Below are 14,294 nucleotides of genomic sequence, written 5' to 3'. Positions count from 1 at the left end.
GCATACTTTTATCTTTATTTATATAAATTTAATTTTTTACTCTCAAATCATTTATTCTTATGACCTTTTGACTCTTTGAAGGCATCTATTTTTCATCAAATCATAATTTGGGATAACTGTGGTGAGTTTTAGCAAAACTCAAATAACTCAAATAATTTGCTCATTTCAAAACTCAATTAACTATCATTTGGGCATAAATTTTTCCAATACAAAGAAAATTATACTTTTGTGATTTATTGATTTGTCCCTGGATCTCCATTTCCAGCTACTGAGGGGTGGCAGGATTCTTGTGTAGCAGGAGTGGAATGAGCATGAGCAGGGAAGGGAGCCCTAGGAGCTGAGGTCAAGGAGGGAGGTAGAAGCCAGGTTATGTAGGGGGCTTGAAGGCCATTAGAATGACTTCACTTTTGTTCTGAGATAGTAACCTATTGGAAGGTTTTGAGCAAAGGGTTGACTATGTGAAGAACTTGGAAGTTAATTTAAGCCTCTAATAAAAAAGAGAGAAAACATTTCATTAATGTAGAATTTACCACTGCTAGTCTCACTTATATACTGATTTCTTTTTGAGACTTCAGCAGGCTGGGAAGCTTTGCAAATTCATCAACAAAGAATGGGTAGTGAGGTTGAAATAATTATCTAAGTAACATAACACTGACTAAGCAGGAGGGTAACACTTTTTGTATCTTTAGCCAAATTCAATAAACAGCAGTGTGTACATTTTAGGAAAAGAAGGTGAGTTGATGTATGTGGTGATAAAGTACATATGTTAGAATTACATATTATTAACATAATAATAAGATCATTTATAAAATCAGTAACAGAAGTGTCTTATTAGGTAGTTATGAGACAATTTCAACAAGAACTGGCTGATGCCCTGAAAAAACAATCTATGTCAGAGGCTTCATTGGAGGTTACATCGCATTATCGTATTAATTTAGAAGATGAGGTACAGGATTTAAAGAAGAAATTAGATCAAATCAAAAGTCAGGTATGTATTAAATATAACATGTCAACAGTTTGTCTGTAGCTGTTAAATAATATAAAGTGTTGTAGAATGCTAATTTCCATGGACCACTTTGTTTTGTATTTTCATTTTAATTTAGCATAATTTTAGTGTCTTCACCATGCACTTATTTATTAAATTCTGACTTTCCATTCTGCTATCTGTGTTATATGTTTTTGCTTATAGCATTTACTAGGAAAGTTGAGACTTATGCAATTATTATTCACACAAATTGAGGGACTTTTTTTCCTGCTAAACAAATTTTTTAAAAGATTTATTTATTTGAGAGAGAATGCACATACATGCACACTCATGTGTAGTGGGAAGGGGTCACAGGGAAAAGGAGAGACTCTCCAGCAGATTCCTTGCTGAGTACAGAGCCCCAGGCCAGCTTAATCCCACCACCAATGAGACAATGACCTGAGCTGAAATCATGAGGTGGATGCTTAACCAACTGAGCCACCCAGGTGCCCTAAACAATGCTTTTTAATAATATCTCTATTACCATGATGAGGCGAGCTAGCTAAAATCAGAAGATATTAATGGAATGTTTCGGAAAATCATCTTATTTCTCATCTTCACTTTTATGGATAGATATAGACTCTGTACTGATTTCAGGATAACTTTTACAGAAAGGTTACTTTATGACTAATGCAACTGAGGCATTTCCATCGTTTTCTTTTCCTTTTAGATATATTATAAATGCATGGAAAATTTCAGATGATGTATAGTATATACACCCAAAAGAGAGAATTAAGAAAATTATCTAGGTGGTGCCATTGGATTTTTTTAAAACTTTACTGAGATATAATACATCTACCATACACTTTACCAATTTAACATGTGTAGTTGTCTCTGAGTACATTTATAGAGTTGTGCGACTCTCACTGCCATCAGAGCATTTTCATCACCCTGAAAAGAAACACTTAGCTGAGGTGGGCACTTGACGGGATGAGCACTGGGTGTTATTCTATATGTTGGCAAATTGAACACCAATAAAACTATTCTTTTAAATAAAAAAAAAAGAAAGAAACCCTTAGCTGCTGCCCCTGACCTGCAGCAACCAAGAGTCTACTTCCTGTCTCTATAGAGTTGCCTATTGTGAATATTTCATATAAAGAGAGTCACACAATGTGTGGTCCTTTGTGACTTGCTTCTTTCACTTCCTGTTTTTGGGGTTCACCTGTGTTCTAGCATATGTCAGTGCTTCATCTTTTGATGGTCAGACAGTCCTCCATTGTAGGCTAAAGCCCTTGTTCATTCATCATTTGATGCACCTTTGGGTTATTTCCACTTTGTGGCCATTAATAATGCTGCAGTGAACATTGATTTAGTTGTTGTCTGGACATCTGTTTGTATTTCTCTGCCATCAGATTTTATCCTCTGAGTTAATTAGGTTGATTTTACCATCTCTTAGCCTTTTATTCATTTTACCCTTTCTGTTTTTTTAGTCTCCCTTTCTCTTGCCTAATCCTACACTATTGAGACCTGGCTCATTGTCTCTTATTCTCCAAGAGGCTTTCTTTAACTATTCTAACTCCCCTTGAACATACTTTTTTCACTCTTGTTATCCAGTCTGTACAGACCAGTTTAGTCCTTTATTTTACATTGTTTTTATTTTTTTCATGAATGACAATTTTGTCTATGTACAAACGTATCTAAGAGGGAAAATATTTTATATTTATATGTATGACACCTATCCTTGTATAAATTTAAGAATATTTTAACTTAGTTTTTAGGATAAAATTAAGTACTTTATACATAGCGTAATTTCTGATAGAAAAACATTGACATAACAAAGCTGTATCCTAAATGTATTTTAAGCAATTAAATGTAAAACTAAAAGCATTTAATCTGATAAGGCAATGTATTCAAACAGATGCTTGTTTTTCCCGCCTTCATTATGGAAAAACAGTCTAAATATGCCTTCCTTCATTATGCAGCCAGAACTGAGATTTACAGATTTACAGCACTTTACCAACTATAAAGTTCTGGGGACAGGTTTTCTTTTCTTTTAAGTTTATTTGTTTATGTAATTGCTACATCCACTGTGGGGCTTGAACAAGACCTGAATGTTAACAGTCAGGTGTTCTTTTAACTGAGCCAACCAGGTGCCTCTAGGGACAGTTTTTCTGATATGCCACACCACAGAGCCTAAACCTCTACTCATCAGAGTACTTGCTAAAGCCCTCTAACATAAACAGTTGCTAAGATAAACAATATGAACATGAAACAATTTGGGAACATTGGTTTAGCAAGAGTCCATTATTTCCATGTCAGTGGCTTTACCTTGCCTCTGATGGTCATGTAAGTTATTTAACAATCAGTCTAGGAGTTACTGTTTGCACCATAGTCCATGAGTATTGTTCATTGAGTAGTATAGAGAGGAAGTAAGTTAAAATTATTGTAAGTGGAAGAAAGTACCATTGGCTAGTGGAATTGGTAAAAGGTTTTTTTTTTTTTAAAGATTTTATTTGTGAGAGACAGTAAAGGTGCCTGAGTGCACAAGCAGGGGGAGGGGCAGAGAGAAAGGGAGAAGCAGGCTCCCTGCTGAGCAGGGAACCCAATGTGGGGGGGCTCAATCCCAGGACCTCGAAATCATGATCTGAGCCCAAGGCAGATGCCTGACTGAGCCACCTAAGCATCCCTAGTGAAATTTTTTTTGGAGTTCTGAGGCTACATCCTGGGCCTCATGCTCCCCATTTGCTACCACTTTCAGTAAGTAGTATGAAGAATGATTTCAATATAACTTGTGTAAGAGAGTACTTCCATTGGCCTGCTATCTGCCTAAAATATCAAGTATTGTTAAAACATAAAATACAGCAACAACAATAATGCTAATTGCAGACACTTAGAATTTGGTATGTGCCACATACTCTTCTAAGTAGTTCATGTATATTCCCTAATTTAATCTTACCAGCATCACAATGAGGTAGATACTATTATTATCTTCATTTTACAGATGAAGAAAGTGAGATGCAGAAATTTGAAATAATTTGTTTAAGGTCACACAGCTAATACCCAGAGGAGTTGGGAATTCAGATCCAGGCATATTCTGCTTCCTACTAAGATACTGCCTCTTATACTATTACTTGAAATATCTGATTGTCACTGAAAGTAGCATGTTAACTTTTATAATCACTGGGATAACCATGGTCATTTATAAATGTGAATATTTAAAATTATAATTGTGGTGCTGGGAATAGAAAATTAGAAATATTTACTATAAGGTAATTTCCTGTCTTTCCTCCTTTGAACAATATATAAATATGTATATCTACTGATAAAACATAATTTAAAAACATTAAAAATGTTATGTTTTAATACTAGAAGAGTGGTCAGTAAGCTTTTCTGTAAAGGGATTGTAAATATTTTGGGCTTTGTAGATATAGGTCTCTATTGTAGCAGTACAATTCTGCTGTAACCATAAATCAGTATGTAGAGTGTCTATGTCCAGTGAAATTTTGTTTAACAGGTTATGATTTATACTAGATTGTCAGTAGTTAAAAGTATTTCTTTTCTCTTTTAGTTACGTGAAGCACAGGATCGATATACAGAGGCTGTAGGATGTATTGAGAAGTCACAAGATCACATACAAAAGTATAATTTTTTTTAAAAAAAGATTATTTCTTTATTCATAAGAGACACACAGAGAGGCAGAGATAATTTAAAGCAGCACAGAAAATAACTTGAGTATTTATAAAGCAGATAAGTAGTATAGTATAAGAAATATATCCATTATGATAAATACATCATTGTTTAGCTGGGTAAAAATTTCAGCTTTGCGTGATATTGAAATGCATAATTTTTGCTTATGATCTTTAAATTTTGTACATTAATTATGAAATACATCCAGAAAAATGGCACAATTGCCAAATCTACTTTTTAAATTTTTAAGAAATTATGTAAGACCGGGATCCCTGGGTGGCGCAGCAGTTTGGTGCCTGCCTTTGGCCCAGGGTGCGATCCTGGAGACCCGGGATCGAATCCCATGTCAGGCTCCCAGTGCATGGAGCCTGCTTTTCCCTCTGCCTGTGTCTCTGCCTCTCCCTCTCTCTGTGTGACTATCATAAATAAATAAATAAATAAAAATTAAAAAATTTATGTAAGACCTTTAGATGTTTGTTTAGAAATTATGTGGTATGTTTAAAATTTGTGTCTGAGAATAAATATTTTAAAATATGCATTTTAGGCTTGAAGTTGAAAATGCCAAGTTAAAAGTTACAATCAAGAAGCAAGCAGGCCAAATTGAACAGCTTCAGGAAGACCTGTTAAGTCCAAGTTCGGTAAGTCAGTCTCTTAATTTCTGTCCTACTGAGAAGGAGTTTTATTTCTCTAGTAGTAGTGTATAAGAACATTTTGGATAATATGAACATTCTCACTCATAAAAATATTCATATTGTTGCTACTTAACTACTATTGGTATAATTCCTCTTTATAGATAAAGTTCACTGAATTCATAAATCAATAATTTTTGTAGTTAAGACTTTAATAAAATAGACTGTGATAGCCTAAACAAAGCAACATTTTATATATATCACATTTTGTTTACCTGTCAGTGTACATTTGGGTTTTTCTCCTCTTAGCTGTTGTTAGTAATGCTGCTGTGAATATTGGTATACTAATGTCTGCGTCCCTGTTAATATTTTTCAATATGTTTAAAAATTCCCCAAACTTTAAGTAAATAATTTGATCTTGAATTCTGAATTTCTCTTATAATCTAAACCCTTTACTGAGATTTTGAGAATGGATTACTTTACTAATAATTTGTAGTGATTTGTAATTACAAACTTGTAACTTGTCTTCATTAAGAATGACTACTAGGAAAAAAAAAAGAATGACTACTAGGTAATTATACAAACATTTTTCTCAAAGGAACGTAGTTTTGTCTTTGTTGGATTTTGAAAAGAAAAGAAATGCCAGTGAAAAAGTAGAAATGACTGCTCAGTCAGGACCTTACATAGTAACACAGTGCTCCTAGCATTCATTGCAACTAATTATTTTCTATTCCCTCGAGTTAATCTGGCTTTCAGAGATTTAACAATTCAATCTCAGAAAAGATTAATGTGCAATCCAGGATACCAGCTCATTGATAGGTAGTGAAAACTATATAACTATTTACCAAGCAGTACAGGATTATCATGCCATTCATACCCTCCTTTATAGGAGTGGTTACCAATGAGAAGATTGCATTGTGACTTCTAAGTTGGAACAGTGAGGTAGAAGGACCTACAACTAGTTTCTTTCAGTCACCAAGTTTATGTACATGCAAATTTCATTAGAATGAGCACATTCTATTGATTGGTCCTTTTTGTGGCCAAAGAAACATCGAAAGAAAAATTTTTTTCATGACTTCATATAAACTACTCAAATTGTTTTACTGTACTTTTCATGCAGTTAACATGACAAAATGTTGGTAAGGAGTCTTATCTCTGTGACTGAGAGTGCCATGAGTTGTCCCCCTACAATGTCATACAGGAATCTATTAGGGAAGCCATCACATGTTACAGACTTTGTAAGAATATCCATAGATATTCTGTAGATTCCTAGAGAAATGAATTAGAGTAATGGTATAAAATTATTAGCTGTCAGGTTTCATCCGATTGGTAGTGAAATGAAATAGAGTCCAGGCAAAAGTTGGTTGAGGCAGGCTTTTAATGGAACACGCTCTGGGGCAAGGTTCCATGGCCCCACAAGGGAGTGAAGCCAGGGAAGTCACACCCAAAAGGAGTACATGTGAGCTTTCTAAGGGAAGAGGTAAGGGGTTATGTCTGTATGGGGTGATAGGTATTAGGGCATATTACTGGTAGAATTGGTATGGGGCAATAACTGCTTATGCCCTTATATGGAGGTTGGGTAAGGTACGGTTCAGGTTTCCTACATAGGTCCTGTGTACCCCTGATGACGTGTGCTTGGGTGGTCTGCTGATGGCAGGAAAGTTCTGAGGCGGGGGTAACAAAATGGAAGGCCCACCACCATTTTATTGGTGCCTCCCAATTCCCCCTTGATCCTGCCAGCCCAACATTAGCCACTTTAAGCTTACCCTTTAAAACAGAAACTTAAATAGCTTTCCACCAACTTCATTCATAGCCCTAATTTCTGTAGAAGGTTCTTACCTCATAAATCCCCAGGACAGAGACTGCCTGTGTTAAGATATTTGATGGACACAATTTTGAGGTGAAGAAATCTGGATTGAGAAGAAGAGATAGCTCTAGCCGACTTAAGCTTCTGAACAATATAGTCAAGTGTGTATCTGAAAAGAATTTAGAAGAAAACTTCCTTAAGTCCAAATCTCTATGGAATAGGAAAGTATTCAAAAGGAAACAAAGACAAACCATTCATAATCTGACCCTTGGGAAGAACTTTTGCAATATAACAAAAAGGCAAGACAAAGTACAATGGTCAGCATCCTGAGGGTAAGGGTGCCCCCTGAGATTAAAAAATAATACACTCAGGATGCCTGGGTGGCTCAGTGGTTAAGCTTCTGCCTTCGGCTCAGGGCATGATCCTGGAGTCCTGGGATCGAGTCCCAAATGGGGCTCACTGCATGGAGCCTGCTTCTCCCTCTGCCTGTCTCTGCCTCTCTCTCTCTCTCTCTCTCTCTCTCTCTCTCTGTGTGTGTGTGTGTGTCTCTCATGAATAAATAAATAAAATCTTAAAAAAAATACACTCAAAGTAATATCAAAAAGGGTCAACACAAAATGTACAAGATTAGATGTGTTGAGGTGTCTGGGTGGCTCAGTGGGTTAAGTGTCTGCTGTGGCTCAGGTCATGATCTCAGGGTCCCAGAATTGAGTCCTGCATGAGGCTCCCTCCTCAGCGGGGAGTCTGCTTCTCCCTCTCTCTGCTCTTCTCCCCATTTGTGCTCTCTCTCTCAAGTACATAAATTTTAAAAATATAAAAATAACAGATTAGCTAACTACAAAGGTAATCCACATCAGGTAACAGCTTTTGAGTGAGTGGTTGAAAATAATGTCTATGAAGAACTAGAAGGAAGATTGAAAAGGACAGATGACCTCAGTAAATGGGTCAAGGCTGAAAATGTAGATTAGAGATTCTGATTTTGAAGCCTTGAGATTTGGAGAACTCTGAGAGCATGTCAAAAGAGGAATAGCAAGGGTCAGGGAGTAAATGTCAGCAGTTGGTGTCATTTAGAAATTAAATAGGATTAGAAGAGCAGAGGGAGGGTATGGTCATTGTTTTCAGCTGCTGCTGAGTAGTAAAGCAGGATAAGGACTTTCAACAAAAGATCCTTGGGATCCCTGGGTGGCGCAGCAGTTTGGCACCTGCCTTTGGCCCAGGGCTCGATCCTGGAGACCCGGGATTGAATCCCACGTCGGGTTCCCGGTGCATGGAGCCTGCTTCTCCCTCTGCCTCTCTCTCTCTCTCTCTCTCTGTGACTATCATAAATAAATAAATTTAAAAAAATTAAAAGAAGATCCTTGATGGCCCTCAAGATTTTTTAGTGGAATTCCAGGATTGAAAGCCAGATTTTAGTGTAAAAGAAGCAATGAAAAGATGAATCTGTGGCTGAGATGACACATTAAAGAATGTTCAAGTCCAGTGAAAGGGGAAAAGCAAGATGATAAAAAAATGCCACAAGAGTAAGAAAATGTTTTTATATAATATTGGGAAGACTTAAATTTTATTTAAAGAGAAAAGTGGTTAATGGAAAAAAAGAAATTGAAATTTTGCAGAGAATGTTTGAAATGCTTCCAGAGAATGAGAGTATCCTAAAGTTAGATGATCTTCAAAATTATAATGGGTACTGCATGGGAATTTTTCAGATATTATCTTAATAAGGTATGATCTCACAAAACCAAGAGTATCTTAAGATATTGATGAAAATGTTTCTAGGGCATCTTTAGAAACTAAAATATAAGTATAACCACTTTAATTTTTTTCATTAATACTTAGTATTAATATGGATAAAAACCTCTGTATTTCATGAGTAAATTTTGGCAATTTAAATTCTAGGAAAAAATGATGAAAATATAGAATCAGTTTAAGCTGTTTTAAGAAATGTCCTTATTTTTGAAATCTGTTTTTATTGACATTTGGTTCATAAACTATATTTTATATGTATTTTATAAACCTGTCTAAATACATATTACTCATGAATTCATGAGAAATAATATTTTATAAAAGGAGTCTCTAGATTTTTGAAACTAATTTTCTTGAAAAATTTTTTTCAAAGCCTATCGATGAAAAGGAAAGTCTAAAGAAATGTATGGAGTTAAAACAATCTCTGGAATTCAGTTTGGATCAAGAGGTGAAGAAAAATTATGAATTAGAAAAAGAGAATACTGGGTAAGACTATAATATTTCACACCACTTTAACCATTAATTAATTGATTTAATTGTAATTTTATTTTATAAATCAGAAATAGAAATTTTTGCAAAATACTAGATTTACTGTTCAGTGATTCCTTAAATAATAACAACAATGCCTTTAACATAGGTAGTCAACTGCACTTTTCATTGTCCACCTTGAATTATTTCTGCAAGATATCTTTGTTCTTAGATAATCTTTCCTTTTAGTAGTGTTCTTAAAACAGATATTCTAATATCTAAAAACCTACCTGTCATCATGTAACAATATCAAAAATTATCTTGGTTTGACTTCTATTTCTTTTTATTTTATAATTTGAATTTAAATTAATTAACTTACAGTGAATTATTAGTTTCAGAGGTAGAGTTCAGTGATTCATGCGTCTTATATAACACCAAGTACTCATTCCATCACGTGCCTTCCTTAATCCCCATCACCCACTTACCCCATTCCCCAATCACCTTCCCTTCCAGCAACCTGCAGTTTGTTTTCTATTAAGAGTGTCTTCCAGTTTGTTTCCCTTTCTGATTTCATCTTGTTTTACTTTTCCTTCCCTCCACCTATGCTACTCTGTTTTGTTTCTTTTCATTTTAAAGATTTTTTTTAAAATTTATTCATGAGAGACACAGAGGGAGAGAGAGAGAGAGAGAGAGAGAGGCAGAGGAAGAAGCAGGCTCCATGTAGGGAGCCAGACGTGGGACTCGATCCCGGGTCTCCAGGACCAGGCTCTGGAGAAGGCAGGCGCTAACCCGCTGAGCCACCCAGGCTGCCCTGTTTTGTTTCTTAAATTCCACATATGAGTGAAATCATATGATAATTGTCTTACTCTGATTGTCTTTCTGGTTCCATCACATCATTGCAAATGGCAAGATTTCATTTTTCTTTTTAGAATATTTTAAAGATTTTATTTATTTATTCACAAGACACACACACACACAGAGACGCAGAGACAGAGGCAAGAAGGAGGAGAAGCAGGCTCGATGCAGAGAGCCCGATATGGGACTCCATCCTGGATTCCGGGATCACGCCCTGAGCTACAGGCAGATGCTCAACCACTGAGGCCTCACTTATCCTAGCAGTTGGAGCCTACATTTTTTTATTGCATCTCACTAATAATAGCCTTTTTTATTTCAACTTGATTAGATACTAGTTGTTTTATTTCTCCAGAAAGGCATTCTCTAGCATCTTCTGTGTGTTTTTAAGCTCAGCTATTATCTTTATAGTCATTATTCTGAACACTAGCTCCAGCCTCTTACTTATGTCCATACTGATTAGGTTCCTGGCAGTCAGTACTGCCTCTTGTTCTCTTTGTTGCAGTGAGATTTTCCATCTTGTCATTCTGTCCAGAGAAGAATAGATGAATGAGAGAGCAAAATATAAAAATAGCAAAAATGACCCCAGAGAAATACACTAAACAAATCAGAAGAGACCCAAAAAAGATAAAAAGGTTAAAAAAGGAGATAATATAATTAGAGAGCTGAACAGAGCAGAGCAGTACACTGGATCTTATGTGTATTTTTGTCTGTTTGTTAGGAAATTGCATCCCAGAATGATAAGGAAAGGAAACCTTGTATATATACAAAAATAAAATTAGATACAACCGAAGGATAGAATGTAAGTGTAAAAATGGAAATTAAAAGACAAAATGAGAACAATATTATCAGCCAGTTGAACAGAAGAGAGCAATATTCTATATCCAAGGTACATTTTGGTCTGTTTTTAGAGTAATTTATCCAAAGGAAAGAGAAGATAGAATGACTTACATGTATACAGAATTAAAATTAGGTAAAATGAAAGAATAGAATGTAACTGTAAAAATGAAAGTTAAAAAAGATTTGCAGAAAGTGGACACTTTTCTATTTGTAGAAGTCCTGCAATTCTTCCCTTAGATCTCTGGTTGATTTCACAGGGTGTTCAGAATGATTTGATAGCTCTCTGGCTGAATTTCTGGGATCAGACAAAACTATGTTCTCCTCTTGCTCTGCCATCTCTGACTCAAGTGGCTTACATTTTCTTCCTGCATTTTTTAGTTATAAAATATATCATTCATACAAAAATATATGTCTGACTTAAGAATAAAATGAACAATTGCATTTTTACCACTCAGATAAAAAAAATGTCTTTCTGATGTTCTGAAGCTCCCACTTGGCTTCCTTTCTGTTTATTTGCTGAGTGCTTAACTTGTGCTCTGATTCGTCAATACTTTCTCATTTAACTGTGTTCTCTGCATTGTTTTGCATCCCCTCACTTTACTAAGAGTCTGCTAGCCAAGATATTAGATTTCTTTTTAAAACAGTCTCATAGACTATTACATTATCGTTCTGCTGATTTCTTTTCTTCTAAAGCTCTGCCTCTTTCTTCTTCCTCTGAACTCAGACTTTAAATATTTTTCTTTCCTATTTCTCTTTCTGTTGAATGATCTCCTTTGATGTTTTTTGTCTGTATTTTCTTTTCTTCTTGTAGACAGGTAGGTAGGTACCAAAATGTATTTTTTGTGTCTTTTTAAAACATTAATAGATGAGGATGCTTTTCCTCTTCACCGTGGATTGCTAGTCTCTGGTTGATAGCCACTTAATAATAGATCAGTTTTTATATTAAATACTGAAAATAGATATTAAAAATAACTTACAAGAACTCTTAATATAGTGACCCTATTAACTCTTTAACTGCCATATGTGTCGTAAAAATCTTTTTCATATTTTTTTTACCTAGGAATATAATTTAGTTGGTATTTTCTCAAACAACGTGAGATTAGAACAAATGAGATATCATAATTAATAGATTTGTTTATATGATAGAACATATTATCTATTTAAATAAATATTTAAATAAATAAATAAATATTAAATATTTTCTCTTAAAGGACCTGACTTACTCATTCTATACCTTCTGCAGATTTAAGAACCTCTTAAACATGACAAGAAGGATGTTAAGTAAATATGAAAATGGAGAGCTTCCTTTCTATGGAGAGTTAAAAACCAGTCAAACGGAAATGGATATTCAGATTAATATGCTAAAACATAAGGTAATTTTTAATTAGTTTTTGGACTCTAAAATCATTGAGAAATAAATCACTCCATGCTTTGAGCAGTGAAATACTGATTTGTATGTTAATTTTGCATACTTGATATATTTTTTTGGCAATAACTTTATCGAGATATAATGAACATAAGATTACCACAATCCATTTTAGAACATTTTGTCACCCTAAAAAGAAACCCTACACCCTTTAACTGTCACCTCATGCTAGTTTCCCCTTCCCTATTCTTCTTAGCCATAGGGAGTTGTTACTCTACTCTCTGTCTCTATAGATTTGTTGCTGATTTTGGACATTTCGTATCAATGGAATCACAAAATATTTTATCTTTTCTGACTGCCTTCTTTCCTTTAGCACATCTTTAGATTATTTTGTATGTGTCAGTGCTTTATTATTTTTATTGCTGGATAATATCCCACTGTATGGACAACCCACATTTTATTTATGTATTTATCATTTGGTGGATATTTGGATTGTTTTGCTTTTAGGCTGTCGTTAACAATGCTATTGTGAATACTCATGTACAAGTTTTTTTTTTTCATGTACAAGTTTTTGCATGAACATTTTATTTCTCTTCGGTATATACTTATAAATGGAATTGTTAGTTCATATGGTAACTGTCTTTAACATTTTTTTTAAACCTTTGAGGAACTGCCAGACTATTTTCCAAACTGGCTGCACCATTTTACATTTTTATCACCAGTGTTTGAGGGTTCTCATTTTTGCTGATTCTTGTCAATGTTTGTCGTTATCTGTTATTTTTTATTATAACTATCCTATTGGGTATAAAATGACATGTTGTGGGGGTATTTTCATTTGCTTCAATTTTTTATTTAAATTCTGGTTAGTTAACATATCATGTAATATTGATGTCAGGAGTAGAATTTAGTGATTACTCATTTAAATACCCAGTGCTGGGCAGCCCTGGTGGCTCAGCGGTTTAGCACCACCTTCAGCCTAGGGCATGATCCTGGAGGCCTAGGATCGAGTCCCATGTCAGGTTCCCTGCATGGAGCCTGCTTCTCCCTCTGCCTGTGTCTCTGCCCCACCCCCTCTCTCTGTGTCTCTCTTGAATAAAAAAAAAATACCCAGTGCTCATCAGAACAAGTGTCTTCCTTAATACCCATCACTCATCTAGCCCAAACTCCTCCCACCTCTACAGCAACACTAAATTTATTCTCTATAGTTGAGAGTCTTTTTTGGTTTGCCTCTTTCTTTTTCCCCTTCCCCTATGTTCATCTGTTTTTTTTTTTTAATTCCACATATGAGTGAAATTATATGGTATTTGTCTTTCTCTGACTTATTTCACTTAGCATAATACACTTGTTGAGTTTCATCTATCTTGTGGTTTTAATTTGCATTTTTCTTAGAATTGGTCATGTTGAGTATCGCATCTTTACATGTGGTCATTATTCATTTCTATATCTTCCTTAAAGAACTAATCATTTCTTTTGCCCATTTTTATATTGGATTGTTTTTTCATTATTGTAAGAGTTATTTATATATTCTAACTACTTATCCCTTATCAGATATAGGATTTTCAAATATTTTATTCGTTACCTTGCCTTTTCACTTTTTCTTGATGGTTACATTTAAAGCATAAAAGTTTTTATTTAAAAAAAAAAAGGTTTTATTTTTTAAATTTTGAGAAATATTTAATCTGTTTCTGTCTTTTGATGCCATATTTAAGAAACTGTTGCCAAATCCAATCACAAACATACACACCTATATTTTTTTCTGTTTTATAATTCTAGCTCTTAATATTTCGTGTTAATTTTGTATATATGTTATGAGGTAGAGGTCTGATTTTATTACTTTGTGTGTGGATATCCATTTGTCTCAGTACCATTTATATAAAAGGTTAACTCTGGGCTATCAGCCTTCCTGTTTGGAAGTCTTGCTGATCCATCCATCATCTTTAA

At 34.7% G+C, this 14,294-nt stretch overlaps 1 protein-coding gene across 6 annotated transcripts in view; it reads left to right on the top strand.

The window, feature by feature from the left end:
• Positions 1–14,294, top strand: part of ANKRD26 (ankyrin repeat domain 26) — a 134,697-nt gene that overhangs the window by 72,449 nt on the left and 47,954 nt on the right. For 5 of the 6 annotated variants that reach the window (XM_038529928.1, XM_038529927.1, XM_038529926.1 and 2 more), the window contains 5 exons: positions 836–988; positions 4,533–4,603; positions 5,196–5,289; positions 9,201–9,313; positions 12,231–12,360. In XM_038529928.1, the coding sequence (XP_038385856.1) occupies positions 836–988; positions 4,533–4,603; positions 5,196–5,289; positions 9,201–9,313; positions 12,231–12,360 (561 nt within the window). Of the gene's footprint in view, positions 1–835; positions 989–4,532; positions 4,604–5,195; positions 5,290–9,200; positions 9,314–10,868; positions 11,037–12,230; positions 12,361–14,294 lie in introns of those variants that run through there. The other variant, XR_005355234.1, reaches the window with a different exon arrangement.

Source organism: Canis lupus, chromosome 2, assembly GCF_011100685.1.
Source record: "Canis lupus familiaris isolate Mischka breed German Shepherd chromosome 2, alternate assembly UU_Cfam_GSD_1.0, whole genome shotgun sequence".
In the NCBI taxonomy this organism is placed as follows: Eukaryota; Metazoa; Chordata; class Mammalia; order Carnivora; family Canidae; genus Canis; species Canis lupus.
The sequence above is the reverse complement of the archived record's forward strand: the minus strand, read 5'-3'. Positions and strand labels throughout refer to the sequence as shown.